This window comes from Triturus cristatus, chromosome 1_2 (genome assembly GCF_964204655.1).
Source record: "Triturus cristatus chromosome 1_2, aTriCri1.1, whole genome shotgun sequence".
NCBI lineage: Eukaryota > Metazoa > Chordata > Amphibia > Caudata > Salamandridae > Triturus > Triturus cristatus.
In genome coordinates this window covers 169855138-169872392 of record NC_140580.1, presented here as the reverse complement: position 1 = coordinate 169872392, position 17255 = coordinate 169855138, and the positions used below count along the sequence as shown (strand labels likewise).

General features: G+C 45.5%; 1 protein-coding gene across 5 annotated transcripts in view; it reads left to right on the top strand.

Moving 5' to 3' along the window:
- Window positions 1-15787, top strand: part of PDCD4 (programmed cell death 4) — a 468841-nt gene extending 453054 nt beyond the window's left edge. For all 5 annotated transcript variants that reach the window (XM_085603425.1, XM_085603423.1, XM_085603426.1 and 2 more), the window contains one exon: window positions 15122-15787. In XM_085603425.1, coding sequence (XP_085459551.1) covers window positions 15122-15182 — 61 coding nt within the window. In that variant the 3' untranslated portion in view covers window positions 15183-15787. The remainder of the gene's footprint in view (window positions 1-15121) is intronic.
- Window positions 15788-17255: the final 1468 nt, after the last annotated feature.

The following is a 17255-nucleotide window of genomic DNA, read 5'->3' as shown; positions in this document are numbered from 1 at the left end:
CACAGTGACGACTGCGGTGGCCCCCCTTCCCTCAACGGGATTCTGGTGAGTGTGAGTACAGCCAAAGCCGGAGTAAGCAAGCATCTGGTGCCGGTAAGCGTACTGCGACACCCTGGCTGCAGGACCACCCCACACACACACACACACACACAGACACCTCCTGGCATCCAGCATGGGAGGGTGTAGAGGTGGACGGAGACCAGCGCCGGCAGCCCAGAGTAGAACAGGCCGTCACCTGACATCAAAGAGAGGGGTGAGTGGGCTGCAAAGGGACGACGGCGGTGCACCCCTCCCCTCTATAATAATTTGATGGGAGTGAGTGCATCCGTCGGGAGGCTGAGAAGAAGCCGATGGTGGTTGGTGGCGTGACGGGCACTCCTGGCAAAAGATCCTCCCCAGAGTGCACGAGGGCCTAGCCGAAGCCCGGAAAGTGAGAGGCCGGGTGGAGGGAGAAGGCGCAGCGAGCAGGCCTAGATGCTGCGAAACAACAAGTAACGGACCCCCGATCTCGATAGTAACAAGAAGACCCCACCTTGATGCGCCAACATAGGGGCCCCAGTAAGACAACTCGAAATCTCGAAAGCAGCAAAGAAAGGAAGGGGGGCCTATTAACCTAGGGCTCGTATGTTAGACCGCAACCCAGATACGCAAGCCAGGGTAACTTGGCCCAGAGAGAGCGAGGAGGGAGGGTCCTGGCATTGATACGGGCGGTAGGCCTACACCCCCCACCTCAGAGAGACGGCTAACGGATTACGAAGAGGGGTTAGACTGCTCCTACACATACCAGCAGTATTAACAGAGGACTACCTCAGTCGCGGGCAGGGTGCAACACCGACTGGGCAACCTGTGAGGACACAGAGGGAGATACAGTGCACAACCACTTGGGATCTACCATGCTGGCTCAGCCAACACAGGGACAGCCGGGGCACCATTCGACCCAGAGATTGGGATACGTGGGGCCCTAGGGGAACACCGCAATACATCACTCCCAGATGAGCTCCATGGGGCAAGCGGGTACAGACTAATAAAATGAACAAGTATGTGGTCCCTCATCAGGCGCTGGGAACCCCGGAACAACAGCCAGAGGAATCTTTTATGGGCAGACTCCGACAAAGTCGCCGTGGCAGAAACTGAGGTGGACCAAATGAAAACTGCCACGAAACGTCTAGAGGAACAAGTACAGAACCACACCAAGCAACAGGAAGCCATGGCGGCCAGGCTGGCAGACCAAGAAGGGAGAGCATGCCGAAACAATATTGGAGTGGTAGGGGTTCCGGAAGGGGTGGAAGGGCTGAGTGTCGCCTATTCCTAGAGAACTTGATACTTAAACACCTTAAACCGAAGCGACACTCCAATTATTTCACAATTGAATGTGCGCTCATGACTCCACTCCCCAAGCCAAAACCGTGGGCCCCACCCAGAACGATCACAGCACAGATCCTGAAATACCGGGATAGGGATGCTATACTGCAGGCAGCACGCTCTAAAGGGGATCTTGAATAAGAGAACACAGTTATTCGTTTTATTTCCAGACTTCACGTTACAGGTCCAAAGGCAGAGAAGAACCTTCGAGGCAGTCAAACGGGACATGCGCAGCAAAGGTATCAAGTACATGATGATATTCCCAGCCAAATTGAGAGTCGTGGCAGAGGGAAAACCTGGCCCTTTAATACAGCGGAGGAGGCTTAGGAGTGTCTGGAGGGGTGGCGCACAGTGGGACGAAACCTCCACCAAGAAAGAATACTGGGTAAGCAGAAGGGCCAACAAGAAGAACACTTGGAATGAACAGGACACAATGCAGAATAGGTCACAACTGAATGAGGAGACACAGATACCAAGGAACTATATATGAACGTGACTGCTACTAACAAGCAATGCAACTGTTGGAGTTGCTGGGCTAAGCCACTGAAACCAAGTCCATATCCTTTTATGAATATTACTGGGGGAGCAGGGAGAGGCGATTGAGGGTAAAAATGAATCCAGGGGGGAATACCCACGCAGCAAAATTGAATACTGTCCGCAGGATATACACATAGGATGCTCTGGTAAGCGAGGATAGTTTTGTACACCACAAGGCACCTGCCCACCCCGTTTTAGTCACTAAGGTTAAGGGGGCGACAGGCGCTCTGCAAGTTGGGGAGGTGGGAGGTTTGTTAACCCACCTAGCAGGGTAGCAGGGAGGTGGATGTTACATAGTTGGTGAAAGCATCGTTGTTCCAGCTATACGGGGACTGTTTATAGTTTGTGTCAGAAGTGTCAAACTGAAGAATTACTGATGACTCCAGTATATGGGGCGTTAGCGACAACAGCCAACTGGCTAGAGAGAAACTTCGACATTCCAACAGATGTTCCACCCAGAGCACTCCGGGCCAAGGGGGGAACAAAATAGTTAATTGTCTGAAAATCATGTCCTGGAACGTGAATGGTCTTAGTAACAGAATGAAGCACACAATTGTGCTGCAATACCTACACAGACACACGTAGTGTTACTTCAAGAAACATACCTGAAGGGCAATAGATACAAGGCCCTGGATAGATATGGATACAAGCTTATAGCCCACGCAGGATACACAACAGGGTCGAGAGGGGTGTGGATATTAGTGAAGACCGCACTTCTGTTGAAAACGGGGAAAATTTGGCATGACCCACTCGGAAGGGACGTGGCACTATCCGGGTTCTGGGAGGGGTGGGCACTGAATATAATCTCGATATACATACCACCAAATCTACACGCAGCCACATTTTCGGCACTGGGCGCACTGCTGCTCTAATTCCCATCGGTGACCCTAATATTAGGAGGGGATATGAACTCAACCATGGAACCAGAGAGGGAAAGTGAAACTAAAGCCAATAGAGGGAAAAGGATGGAACCACTGAAGGCATTTGCAGAGGCCACGGGGCTGACAGACCTTTGGCGTCTACATCACCCTGGGGAGATCCAATACACATATTACTCCCCTGTGCACAGCAGTCACTCCCGACTGGATCACATTCCGACACACACGGGAAGCGCCGGGGAGTTCTGAGAGGCGACACTTAAACCACGAGGCATATCAGACCACTCACCAGTGGTCTTTCAGGGCTCATTGAGAAGTGCAATACTGACACCTAGACTAGACCCCTGGGTCTTAAAAACAAAGACTTGGTAGAACAAATTAAAGAAAGGGTGAAACAGTACTTCCTAGATAATGACGGGTCGGGGGACTCAGCATGTACCCTATGAGAAGCATTTAAAACTGTGATATGAGGCTATGTACAAGCATTGATTGGGGTCCATAGGAAAGAAAAGGAAATCCCTAGGGAGTGACATACTTAGTCCGTAAACACAAGGACTAGCAGGGTAGGACACGGACCCACCTATCAGACATTGCATTAGTCTCAAGCAGCAGGAAATGAGACACCAATCTGATAATGCGGCAAGATACTTGGCATTAGCAACACAAAGGAAGCTATATGATCTGGGTGATAGGGCCAATAAAATGATAGCATGGCTGGAGAAGAGGGACAGAGAGAGGAGCTGTGTGGTTGCAGTCAGAGATTCCAGGGGAAATACGCAGGTAACCAGAAAAGAGATAGCGACTGTATTTGCAGACTACTATCAGGGAACATGTACTTCCCACCCCGCCAGGACAGAAAGGGACTGTCAAGAGCTACTTAGAGATGTGAGACTTCCAACGTTGACTGACAAGGACAGAGACGACTTGGATAAGGACATCACAGTGGAAGAGATAACAGGCACTAAGGGATCTACAGGCGGGGAAAACACCTGGCCCTAATGGTCTGCCGGCAGAGCTGTATAAAGGCACAGTGAGTGTAGTGGCGCCATACCTGGTGAAAATGTTTGAAGAAGCAAGAGAAAGAGGTCAACTACCGATAGATCAATGAACGGCTTCTATAGTGGTGATCCCCAAGGCAGGCAAACCTCCGGAAGAATGCAGCTCATACAGACCTATCTCTTTGTTAAACACAGAGGTTAAAATTCTGTCTAAAGCCCTGGCAAATCGTCTCAGGGGAGTGATCACGTCTCTGGTGCACCCAGACAAATCCGGGTTCATGCCGCACCGGAGTACTAGACTAAACCTTCGGCGTTTATATGGGGTATTACATTTGACTGCATCCTACCCAGACGTAGAAGCGGTGTTGCTCTCCTTAGACGCAAGTATGGCATTCAATAGCATCGAATGGCATTACTTGTCGTAGAGAGGCTCATATTTGGTCCCTGATACTTGACAAGGGTCAAGCTGCTCTACACTGCCCCCTATGGCCAGGGTGCGAGTGAATGTCTCGGTCTCCCTATCCTTTGCCTTGCATAGGGGGACGAGGCAGAGGTGCCATCTGTCCCCCATGCTATTCGCGTTAACACTGGAGCCGCTAGTGGCATGGGTACAAGCTGATCCCATAGTGTCAGGAAAAATGGGAGGTGGGATTTGAGAGGAACGCATCTCCCTATATGCAGATGATGTCCTACTCTACGCCACTAGGCCCCTTTTTAAAACGGATAGATTGCTGCAGATATTTCAACTATTCAGCAGTTACTCAGGCTTCCAAATTAACTGGGATAAGTCTCTTCTCTTCAGACTTGCGCACGGAGCTATAGGGAGATCAAACTCCAAAACAAAGACACATTTGCCCCTGGAACGCCTACCACGGGGGAATCTGTGCCCCGCCGTTATTGCCTGATCCATCGCCTGCCCCGTCCCCTTAGCCGGTTTAGCTCTCCGGTACCGGGCACGGAGTCCACCCAGTCCCTGTCCTGACCTTCTCCCCCCCTTGATACTCCTATGGATCGGTAGGGTCCCCCTTCTAGGGGAGCACATGCTGCTGTTTTCGATTGTGGGTTGCCTTGTGGTTTGATTTTTTGTTGTTATTTATGTTAAAAAGAAACCGTTATGTGGGGTCCGGATGGTGTGGCCATCAACGCTGCTAACTCCTGTACGTTTCCCTTTGCCGCAGCATGCGTTCTACTGTGTGTATCATATGCTCCTCTTGTTTGCTAGCGGCCGGCCTGAAGGTTGTAGGCCCATCTTTGTATATTCTTTGAACTTTGTAATAAACGGTTTCAAAAAAAAACAAAAAAAAAAAAAAACAAAGACACATTCAAATACTTAGGCATCACCATCACAAAGTCAGAAACTGATTTTCTGGAGGCAAACTTGATGCCCCAACTTAAACGGCTGAAAAGAGATATGGCACATTGGAGGACCCTCCCGATCTCATTGATGGGAATAACAATGCTCCTTAAAATGATAACACTACCACGCATTCGATATGTCTTTCAAAACGCTCCATGCAAGATACCAGAAGGTTTTTCAGGAAAGTAGACCGCAAATTGAGGAAACTCCTTTTGGATGGGGGTGGCTCAAGGATAGCGTTGGCCAAGCTCCAAAGAGGTGTATACGAAGGAGGCCTTGCAATCCCTGACTTTAAAAAATACTACTGGGCATCACAGATGGTAACAATCAACGACTGGCTCTTCGCTGGCAGAGATGAACTGGCGTATAGGGTGGACAATCTGGCGATGGGGCCAAGGGGTTATCCAGGTGTATTATACTGGAAAACACATGCCACCACACACACGGGCAGTAATAGACTCATGGGACAGAGCCATCAAATCCCCAGGCTGAGCAAACAGACTGATGGAGCGAACCCCACTCTAGGAAAGTGACATGTTAAAAGAAGTGGATAATCTACAGGAATTTAGTAAATGGAAACTATTAGATATAGCACACTTGGGAGATGTGTGGAGGGGATTGGCCATAATTTCATTTGAAGACCTGCCGGAGGAATACCAGCTAGCAGACTATAGATATATGCAACTAGGGCACGCCCTCCGGAAACATATTAGAGAAGGGGAGCAGCTGCCAGAATACAATCCCTTAGAGGACCGGTTACTAATGGCGCCGATCTGCGACAAGGCTATATCCTTAATTTACAAGAAAATAATCAACAATTTACACGACCCACTGAGGGTCCTCAGGTAAGCCTGGGAAACAAATGTAGGACTGTTGGAGGATGACAATTCGACGAAAGCAATATAGAGCCCAAGGGAGGTAGCGGTAAGGGCAAGGTTTTGGCTGGTCCAATTAAGGGTCCTGCACAGGTCCTACGGTACAGGGACACTGATGTACAAGTTAGGGGGTAGCTCCTCGGACCTGTTTGCAAGGTGTTGTGGAGAAAAGGGTACATTTTTTCATATCATTTGGGGATGCCCAGCTATACAGAAATACTGGGAAAGGGTGGTTTGAATTATGTCAGAGGTGTTGGGACAGGAAATCTCCCTGGAACCTAGATGGCATATTTTGTGTGTGACAGGAGAGCAGACATGGCAAAAGTATCAGAAGCTGTGGCTGATGGTGGAAGCAATGGCGGCAAAGAGAAACATTGCAAGGACCTGGGGGTGGGGGCGGGTATCCCCGAGGGTAGAGTCTTGGAACACAAACCTGGATTAGTGCAGCACAACAGAAAAGGTGGTCTATGAAAGTAGAGGATGCCCATAGAAATGGGGGAAAATATGGAACAGATGAGTGGAATATAGGGGAATCTGAAGAGTAAGGGGTGGGAAGGGAGGAAAAGGACATAAAAGGAACTATCGGGTGAACTAATGCCAGTGTAAACCAGATGGATGTTCAAAAGGGACATGGTCCAGAGTAAATGTTGTATTACCAGCTACATACAAAAATATAAGATCTTTATGTATCGATAACACTCATGTACATGTGACAGTGTATACTGCAGTTGACGAAAGTTTATTAAAAAATAATTTAAAAAAAATATTTGGACAAGCAGCAGTAAAGAAGTTTGCACTTTTGCCAATGGCTAAGCGCCTTAGGAAATTGTCTGTTTGCATCTGTGACAACTTGATGTTAACCGATTTGTCACCTTCCCTCATGATGATGTCCTATTAAAACCTTGGATGTTATGTTAGCAGACATGCGTGTAGTGCCATTAGTATGGTCTCGCATGCTACTGCCTTTGGATAACTTGACACACAATTCTCAAGGATTTCGTTTCAGACCGGAATACATTTTTGGTTTTATTCGTTTTGTAAGCAGCGCAGGTGCAGGTAGTATTCAGAGAGTATGTTTGGCGTAGTGTGGTTTGGTGTGTTGTGCCGGAGGTCTTTACCAATTTTACATAGACGATTGATATGAGCATTTCCAGGCTCACAGTATGTGTAGAAGAAAACTGACAATGGTTTTGATTGCTGTTATGATTGGGTCTGATGTACGTTCAGTGATAACCAATCATAGGAAATATCTGAGCTGTGTTGCATGTGTGAGCAGTGTTTTGTCCAGTGTGTTTCTCATGTAATCTACTGAAACTTGTGTGCGCTGTGATGTGTAATAAGACGCGGCTCTTCACATCCGGGTGCATCTCTGGGAAGTGTGCATTATTTTGTATTTTGTTCATTTTCGTGTGCAGTATTATGAGCTTGTTGATACCTATCTTTATGGCATATCTGAGCTGTGTTGGCTGAACTTGAAGTATACCTTTCAATGTTTTGTGGTGTGCAGTTGTTGAGGCAAGACGGGGGTTGAAGGTTCTTGCGCTTGAAATAAACGCAGAATTTTCTGCGATTCAATCACAGACTGCACTGACCTTAAATTATTGTGTTTTGTTCAGAAACTGGTAAATTTTAAAAATGTTGTATGTATTTCGTTCAAGTGACAGCTGATTATTGGCTCGCCTTTCTAAATGTGTGAACTGTTAATGTTTATTGTAATTGTATTTCTCTCTCGGGGATCTCAATTTATAGTCATTAGCACTGAATAGTCCCACCCACTTGCAGGGATCCCGGAGCACTTTTTCATAGAATGTTTTTAACTGTAGATGTTCGTCTTTCTTCAGGAAGGCCTGTAGAAATACTTTTAGATGAGAACATTTTGTAGCTTATAAGGAAGCCTACAATGGCCACATTCTTCAGATTGTACTTAAAAGAAAGGGTAAAGAAACCCATATATATGTATATTTAAAGCCAAATACTTCCTTAGAAAGCTTAAATCTCTTTCACAAACCATTTTTTGTAAAAGTAGAGAGATGAAGACTAGAAAGACAGCGTAGTCCTACAGGCTGTCATTATGGTAGTATAAAAACAGAGTATGTCTTTAAGGGTCCACAGTCCACCAGTATCACATTATGCCAGCAGGTGCCAGTTGCTTCAGTTCTCTTTTTTCCGGCTCCTGGTGACAGGATTTTGGGGCACTGAGCTCGGCTTTTTTTGGCTTTTTTCTCTTCAGAAATCTCACATAGATTTTTGTGACCACTGTTTCACTTCACGGTTTTCAACTGTCCCTTCATTTTCTGTCTTGCTCTGACAGGAATTTGTGTTTTTTAGTCAAATAAAATGCACTCTATATTTGAAAAGTGTCCGGCCTGCTGGGGAAAGAAGGCCAAGTCAGACCCTGAGAGCCATGTTCATGACAACTGCCAGTATTGCAGGAAGTTTTCTAGGCGTAAGCTGAGGAAAAGGGAGAAAATTTGCCTCCATAGCACAGAAGAGCGATGCAGGTAGCAGTCGCTGTCTGAAGGTGGGACATCAGGTGAGCGAGGAGAGGGCCAGGGCTCTTCCATCTTCCTCTGAGGACTCCAGGCGCCGGAGATCCAAAAAGAGAAGTACAGCCCAAAAACTATGTTGTTCCATGTTGACATAAAAAGACAAGGTAGAGTTCCAACTTGTTCTCCATTGAGGGTCGGTTCGAAATCAAAGAGGAAACAAAGATCGACGTAGAGGCTGCATAGGTCAACGTCAAAAGTGAGTACACTGTCAGGCACCCAAGTAGTTCAACGTTGAGGAGTGTCGGCGTCAAGACAGAGGAAAGTCGATGTGTGTGTCGACGTGGAATGTCTTTGTCGAGTTCATCTAGACATGCAGAAAAATCAAGTAAATCACTCCTCCCCCTGCATATTCTCTGCCTACTCCACCGACGCCAATTCCTCCTCCTTAACCTGTGGAAGCCCCTCTTCCGAGGCATAGAGTTTTTAGGTGACTATCCCGTTCGAGAACTCTCCATTGTACACGCAACTCCAGACATCACCACAGGTCCTCGCAATCTTCTTCTTGACCATCCTCCATATGCTTTCACCATTGTACGTCTAGGTCAGGTACAAGATCAAGACCCCATTCCACCTCCTCTTCCAGAGCAGGAATATGCTGTTTGACTCTCCAGAACCACAGGTTTCTCCAGTGGATGATGTCACTACCTTCCAGGCACTATCTTCCAGGGGGTCCTAGTGAGAGCAACTGCAAAGGTAAACATCCCAATGCCAGTTCCAATGCCATCCACATCGGTCATATTAGATACGTTCAACACAGATTAGTGTCCAGGCCTCTCCTTCCTTTGGTTTTGGGCACGCTGGAACCAGCAATGGACTCGTTCCTTACTCCAGCTAAATCTGCTCTATCGAGGCAACAAACTAAATACAGACCTCCAGAGCAGGCCCCATTTTTTCTCCAACCTGACTCACCTCTGGATTCTGTGGTCACCTTGGCGGATGAAAAACCTAATTCTACATCTCCGTCTACTGTAATACCAGAAAAGGAAAGTAAGAAGCTGGAATCAGTGGGCCGCAAAGTATGTGGTCTACATGCTACCATGAAGGCAGCAAGTGCATCTGCTCTTCTGGGCAGGTATGACAGGGCCCTATTGGAGTCTTTACAGAAATTTGCTGATGACCTCCCCAGAGACAAAAGAAAGGATTTCCTTGAGGTTGTCAGAGGGTATGATGGTCTCCTACCAGATCATCAGTGCTGCAGTGGATTCATCCTTGCTAGCAGCCCATGAGTACTGTCAAGGAGTGGCATTTCGAAGACATTCATGGCTCCGTCTCACTGCCCTCAAGCAAGAATCCCAACAACCGATCCTTAATTTACCATTCTCGGGATCCACACTCTTCGGCAGTCACACGGAGGAGATGGCACGGATGAAGTCCAAAGTGGAGACACTCAAGGCAGTAGGCCTCGAAAAACAAAAGGAACAACGAAGTCCCTACAAGCCCTACCAGCAGCGTTTTCCCCTCGGAGGGTTCAAACTCCCACTGGTACCAAGGTCGCCAACAAACCCAACAGTAGAGGCCTTACCAGCAACAACAGCTGTAGCAGCTTAGAGGGAGAGCCACTCATCAGCCTGCTCAGGGAGGAAAGCCGACAGCAGGCTCCAGGCCATGAATCTTTAACCCCCCCACCCCGCTCGACCTCCCTTCCATTACCCACTACGAGCGTTGGAAGTATTTCCCATTTTCCGACAATCCATCACAAAAGACGCGTGATAATAAATATTGTTCAGAGTGGGTATTTTCTCAGGTTTACCAATCCTGCACCGAATATTCCACCAAAGCCATCTACTCACCATCTACAGATGCTGCGTTCGGAAGTCAGCATTCTTCTGCAGAAGCATGCGATGGAGACGGTTCCTCCCAAATAACGGGAAACAGACATTTATTTCCAATATTTTCTGGTGAAAAAGAAAAATCGCACAAACTAGTTCAGACCCATTCTTGATTTGAAACTGACCAACAAGTGGATTAGATGACAAAAGTTTTGAATGCTGGCACTGCATCAGATCTATTCACGGTTACACCAGGACGACTGGCTCTGCTTGATAGACCTCCAAGATGCGTACTTTCATATACTAATAGCCAAGAAGCATCACAGATTCTTGAGATCCGCCTCGGGTCGTGACCATTACCAGTACGAAGTGCTTCTGTTTGGCCTCAAATCAGCCCCCAGAACTTTTCAAACTATGGCAGTGGTAGCTGCCCAGAAAGCATAGAGTTTTCGTCTGCACCTACCTAGACGATTGGCTGATCAAGGTGTCGACTCCTCAGGAAGCCCATCTGCATTAGCAGTGGGCAAGCAGTCTTCCAAAAATCAGGGCTTCCTACCAATCGCAAGAAGTCCATGTCTTCAACTGTTCAGACACTGCATTATGCATTATTTGCGTTCTGTATCGACATCAGTCAAGCAAGAGTGTGTCACTCACTCATGAAAACCTCTCACCCCACAGTGAGGACAGTGTCATCACTTCTTGGTTCAGTGGCTTCATATATCTTTCTAACTCCGAATACCAGTCTCCACAAGCGTCCTCTTCAGGAATGTCTCGAGGATCAGTGGGACAAATTCATGGGCAGTTGTGAAGACAGGATCACACTCATCCCTCCCTCCCCCCATGCAACATAGTCTCTGAAATTGTGGTGCGCACTTACAAATCTGCTTCAAGGGATGCCATTTCATCAGAGCGTTCCTTTCCAGACCATAGTAACAGATGCCTCAATACTAGGATGAGAAACCCCTCCAGATCCATGTGTGCTCCTGATGTGGTAGGTCATCTCCTAGAGAGATGACCTACTACATCAGTCTTCTCGAGCGCCCCACTGTTCACCTGGTATTGAAAGCTTTTCTCTCGTCATTCAAGATTAATGCCTGCTTGCTCAGTCTGACAACACAACAGCCATGTACTGCCTCAACAAGCAGGAGGAAACGAAGGTCCAGACATTTATCCCATGAGGCCAGATAATTTGGAAGTGGCTGATAGCCAGAAACCTGTAGATCATGCCAACTCTTCTCCCAAGGTGTTCAAAATGTTCAAGCAGATGCCCTAAGCAGAGTCCTGCAGAAAAAACACGAAAGGGTCCTTCAGGCTGTGGGGCGATCCGCACATTAACTCATTCACCACTGCAAAAAACAAAAATGCCCAGGCTTAGCCTCGAGGTTCCTCCAACGAGGGACACTGGGGAATGCCCTGCGGATCGACTGGTCTGGCAAATTTCTCTGTGCCTTTCCTCAGATCCACCTGATCCCATCAGTCCTCATCAAGCTGTCTTACTCGAGAGTCAGAATGATCTTGATTGCTCCGGAGTGGTCACATCAGTGGCGGTTCACGGACCTTCTTCACAGGTCAGAGCATCAACATCTCAAGCTGCTGAGCAGACCAGATCTTCTAAAAAAATGCGGAGGCCAGATGGTTCCGCCCAATCTCTCCTTCTTGAATTTGGCAACATGACTCTTGAGCTAGTTAAGTATGGACAATGAACCATCAGTAAGAATGCATGAACATTCTTGAGGAGGCTAAAGGACTGTCAACTCATTCAGCCTATTCATTTGATTAGAAGAGGTGTTGTATTTGGTGTTCTAAAAAGATTGTTGACCCAACAAAGTGTCAAAAAGAGATCATTCACTCATACTTACTTCATTTGGCAAAATCTGGATTACAATTCTCTTCCACAAAAGTTCATCTGGCAGCTCTTACAGCCTGCAGAAAATGTCCTTCACAAACCTCTTTTTTCCAAAACTCCCTTTATCAAGGATTTGTTTTGAAGGGTTGAAAATGGGTTTTCCCTCCCATTAGGCGTACTTTTCCTTCCTGGGAGCTCAATATAGTTCTCTCACACCTCATGCAGGACCCTTTTGAACCCATTCACAAATCGTTCTTGCAACCTCTCTCATGAAAAACTGATTTCCTCATAGCTATCACATCAACACATAGGGTTAGAAAAATCCAGGCGTTGTGTTTTCACAGCAAACACAAGGAGATGATGGACGGAGTGCTTAAACTTTTTGTACACTCGCCTCCAGTCACAGATCTGGGTTGAATCCATCATCATTCTTTAGCTCACTTCGCCACCCTAGTTAAAGACATAGCTATATGCAAATCAGTCTTGACCCTGTGCCTCATGGAAACAGTCCAGCCCGAACTGCCAAGCCATGTCTCCCCTGGACCAGAAACCAGCATCCTGGGACCGGTTTCGGGGTGACACCCCTCATCAGCCAGGCTACCTTACCTTGAACCCAGAGGCAAAGTGAGCAAGGGACCCACGTCTGGGCATACCCTGCCAACTTAGGTTGAACAAAGCAAACACAAGGAGATGATGGACGGAGTGCTGAAACTTTTCGGACACTCACCCCTACTCACAGATCTGGGTTGAATCCATCATCATTCTTTAGCTCACTTCACCACCCCAATTAAGACATAGCTATATGCAAACCAGTCTTGACCCTGTGCCTCTTGGGAACAGTCCAGCCCGAACTACCAAGTCATGTCTTCACTGGACCGGAAGCAAACCCCGAAACCAGTCCCAGGATGTTTGTTTCCGATTCAGGGAAGACCTGGCTTGGCAGTTCGGGCTGCACTGTTACCATGAGGCACAGGGTCAATACTGATTTACATATAGCTGGGTCTAAACTGAGGTGGCGAAGTTAGCTAAAGAACGATGATGGATTCAACCCAGATCTGCGACTTAGGGTGAGTGTCTGAAAAGTATCAGCGCTCCGTCCATCATCTCCTTGTGTTTTCCTTGTTCGCCCTAAGTTGCCAGGGTATGCCCGGACGTGGGTCCCTTGCTCACTTTGCCTCTGGGTTCAAGGTAAGGTAGCCTGGCTGATGAGGGGTGTCAGCGCTCCGTCCATCATCTCCTTGTGTTTTCTATATGTTTTCACAGACCATACACTGTTTTTCACTCTAACAAGGTAGTGATGAGGACTCATCCAAGATTCCTTACTAAAGTCATTTTGGAGGTTTACGTCAATCAGACTATTTCCTTACCAACTTTCTTTCAGCATCCTGCCACACCTGCTGAAAGAACTCAAAATTCCCTAGACATTAGGTGAGTCTTAAAGTTTTATCTGGACAAAATGCAGAATTGGACTAATTGTTTGTAAACTATGGCCCAGTCCATACAGGTCTAGCCACATCCAAACAGTCCATCTCCCAGTGGATAGTATCTAGCATCCTATTATGCTATGAAAAAGCTAATAAGAGTTTGTCCGCTAGACCTACAGCTCACTCTACTAGGTAGAAAGCAGTTCTGCTGCTTTGATTACAAATGTCTCTATAGCTAAAATTTGCAAAGCCACTACTTGGAGATCTATTTGCATGTTTGCCAAACATTATTGTTTAGAATCGGACACTAGAACAGATGCTCAAGTAGGACAGGCCTCCCTGAGAAATATATGTGCTTCATCTGGTTGTTGTCATTCCTCTGTCTTTTCCACCTCTGTTGCTTGGGATGGGCTTGCTACTCTTTTCAATTCTTATGACCATCGATGGAGTACCCCTGAGAGTGAAGGCATGGTTTCATACCTGTAATCCCAGTTCTCTTTCAGGGGAATCTCCATTGAAGTCATAAGCGTCCCTCCCGCCTCCCCGTGGAGATGTCATAGGTGATTATTGGACCGATCTATCGCTGCTATATCTCATTAAAAAGAACTGAAGCAACTGCCACCTGCTGGGTATGATGGTGGGTTCTGGGCCATTAAAGGCGCAGGTGCTGTTTTTATACTTATATAATCGCAGCCTATATGGCTACACTGTCCACCTACCCTTCATCGCTCTACTTTTACAAAAAAGGTTTGTGAAAGAGATTTAAGCTTTCTATGAAAGTATATGGCCTTAAATATACATATATATGGGTTTCTTTAACCTTTTTATGTACAATCTGAAGAATTTGGCTATTGTAGCCTTCCCTATTGGTTGCATAATGTTCTTAAGTATTTCTATTGGCCTTCCTGAAGAAAGGTGAGCAACTACACTTAAGAAGACATACTATGGAAAAGTGCTCCGAGATCCCTGCTAGTGGGCGGGACTATTCAGTGCTTATGATTTCAATGAAGATTCCGTTAAAAGAGAACTAGCATTACAGTTAAGAAACCAGCGCTTACTACCCTTGAAGAAGCATCAATTTATAGGAAAAATGTATTTGTCCAAGGCCTATCAGTTATCTTTTTTGGGCTAGTGTTTAGCCTGTGAACCACAACAAACATGGAATCATTTTTGAAGCTATGTTCCATTCATTGACCAATTAACCCACCATTGCCTTAACCACAGTTTCTAAATATTTGACTTAAAAACTCTGAGGTGCATTTATGTGGTGAAAGTGCTGTAAAACAATGTCATCACATAATTATAACATAAGCCAATATGTGCAAATTACGGCAATGTCAAATGAGGGTTACGGCATTTCTTTTGTCCAGTCTTTGTGGTGAGAGTGCCATGGCATTTCCAACACCTTAGAATTTAGAATAAATGGTTTCTGCTATGATTACATTGCTTACATTGAATCTAGTATTGTTTATCTCAGATTAGAGAAATATTGTGCAACATTCTTATGATGTTTCTTTTAATTACAGAGGGCGCAAGCGCTTCGTAAGCGAAGGAGATGGAGGTCGTCTCAAACCAGAGAGCTACTGAAAACGAGAAATACTCTTTCATCTTTCGATGTTATCTATCTGAATTATAGGCGTCACTTGGCACGGTTCATGTTTGTGAAGGCACTTGGTTTTGGGTACAAAGAATTTCCAAAAGAGTTTTATAAATTCGCAATTAACAAGGAAATGTGTTAGTATTTGGTGTGTGAATAGGAAAAGAGTAACCACGTGTCAGTGGTGTATTTAAATAAGCTACCCCTCTGTAAGTGCCATATGTTTCTGACCTAATAATTCCATGTTCTTTACTGAAGTCTGAATGCCACTCCAACCTTTCAAGGACAGTGTTTTGTAGTAAAATCACTGGTTATTAAAAAGCTTTACCAAGGGGGTGAAGTTCAGTTGCTATAACCCCATTTTGACTGCTGCTGTTGCAATACTGTGCTTAGAGAGTAACTACATTTATTTGTTTAAAATACAAGATGACTTTATCAAATATATTGATCTTTCCAGAGAACATATCGATTTATCTTAGAGATCTGATTGTTGATTATATGGTGGCTGGAACATCTATTTTTCTACAAAATAACTGGAAAATGAAATAAGTTCTGGTAGAATGCGTACAAAAATAAACAGTTTACTTGCAAAAAAGGAGTTGTTTGTGTCTTTTTTCGGCAGGAGTGGATTAATAAATGTATGTAGTATGGTCATACCAAATGTAGGTCACAATGTGTACACAAAGAATAGGTGATCTAAATATAACATAAGTTAAAGCTTTGCATGTGCTATCTCCATCCCTCGTCTACTCAGTTATATCTGCAATAACCCCTTTATTCTAGAATCCACCTCTTCCCTTTTTAGATTCAACGTCAAACCTGGAGCCTACTCTTCCTGCATAGGACACCATGTGTCCAATTCAGAATGTGGTCCTATTAGCCATAGTCGCTAAAAGTAGGAGCCACATGTATAACACAGTGCTTTGAAAATAGGTGTAGAAATACATGTTGAGTATTCTAGAAAACCGTGATAAACGACAGTAAATAATAGTTTCCCATGGTACCAAAGTTATATGGTGTTTATTTTTTCAAAGAATATCAAATAGAGTTGATTACATTATCAGTCCTTAATTTGGTAAATAACTATGCAATAAAAGCTAGTACTTTGTAGTATTTTTCTTTCTGTAGTGCAAAGAAATATTGATACAGCAATCACCAACCGCAAAACACATTCAGAAAATGTTATTCATATTTTTACTCCTTACTTTTTATACAAAACACAAGTATAATTCTTCCTCTAGGGAGCACATCTTGAAAGCAGTATTCTATCAGACATCACCCCCTGTAAATCAAACCTTCACATATGCAACCCAGTCTGACCCTTGGGCATTGAATTCTATGGCAATTTCCAAAGTGGCTACAAAAGTGGCTTTCCATTTCTATGCTTCAATATTGCTAAACTACCAACATGCTTATTCTTATCAGACAGGAGGACATGATTAAAGTAGGTTAACCTGCAGAGCAAGGTGATACATGATCCAGTGCTGAAGGGGTCGGTGAAGTGGTCTGAAATGAGATGGAGAGGAGATCAAGCAGCCTTGCTGATACTTTTAGGGTTAGAGACTGCCACAAGGGCAACTCTCAGTTTAGGTTGCTTAAGTTCACATGCTGTGCATTATTCTGCAGTTTAGTAGCTGAATCCTGATTTAGAGTTGTATTTTTCTGGATGGAGGTTCTCTTTTTGGAATTGCGGAGGGCATTGTGCCTGCCATCCCAGGAGATCTCTGCTCACAAAATCTAAAGTTACCTAGCAGCCCCGCGGACAACACTACACATTGACAGGACCCACCATCACTGTGGTTCCGTCAGTGTTGTAAAGATTTGACATACAGCTCAGTAAAACAAGACAGCGGCCATTCTAAAAAATCCAAAAGTATGTTAATTTTTTAAAAATTAAAAACTAATGACTACCATGCTGAGCGGGTCATTTAAAAAAAAAAATTACCCGTCCCTCAACACTAGTTGGTGGTGACAGACAGCAAAAAGCCATCTGATAGCCCACTCTAAATTAGGCAGTCAGTTTGATGGCTAACCTCTGATTGGCCATACTCGATCTGTTCATC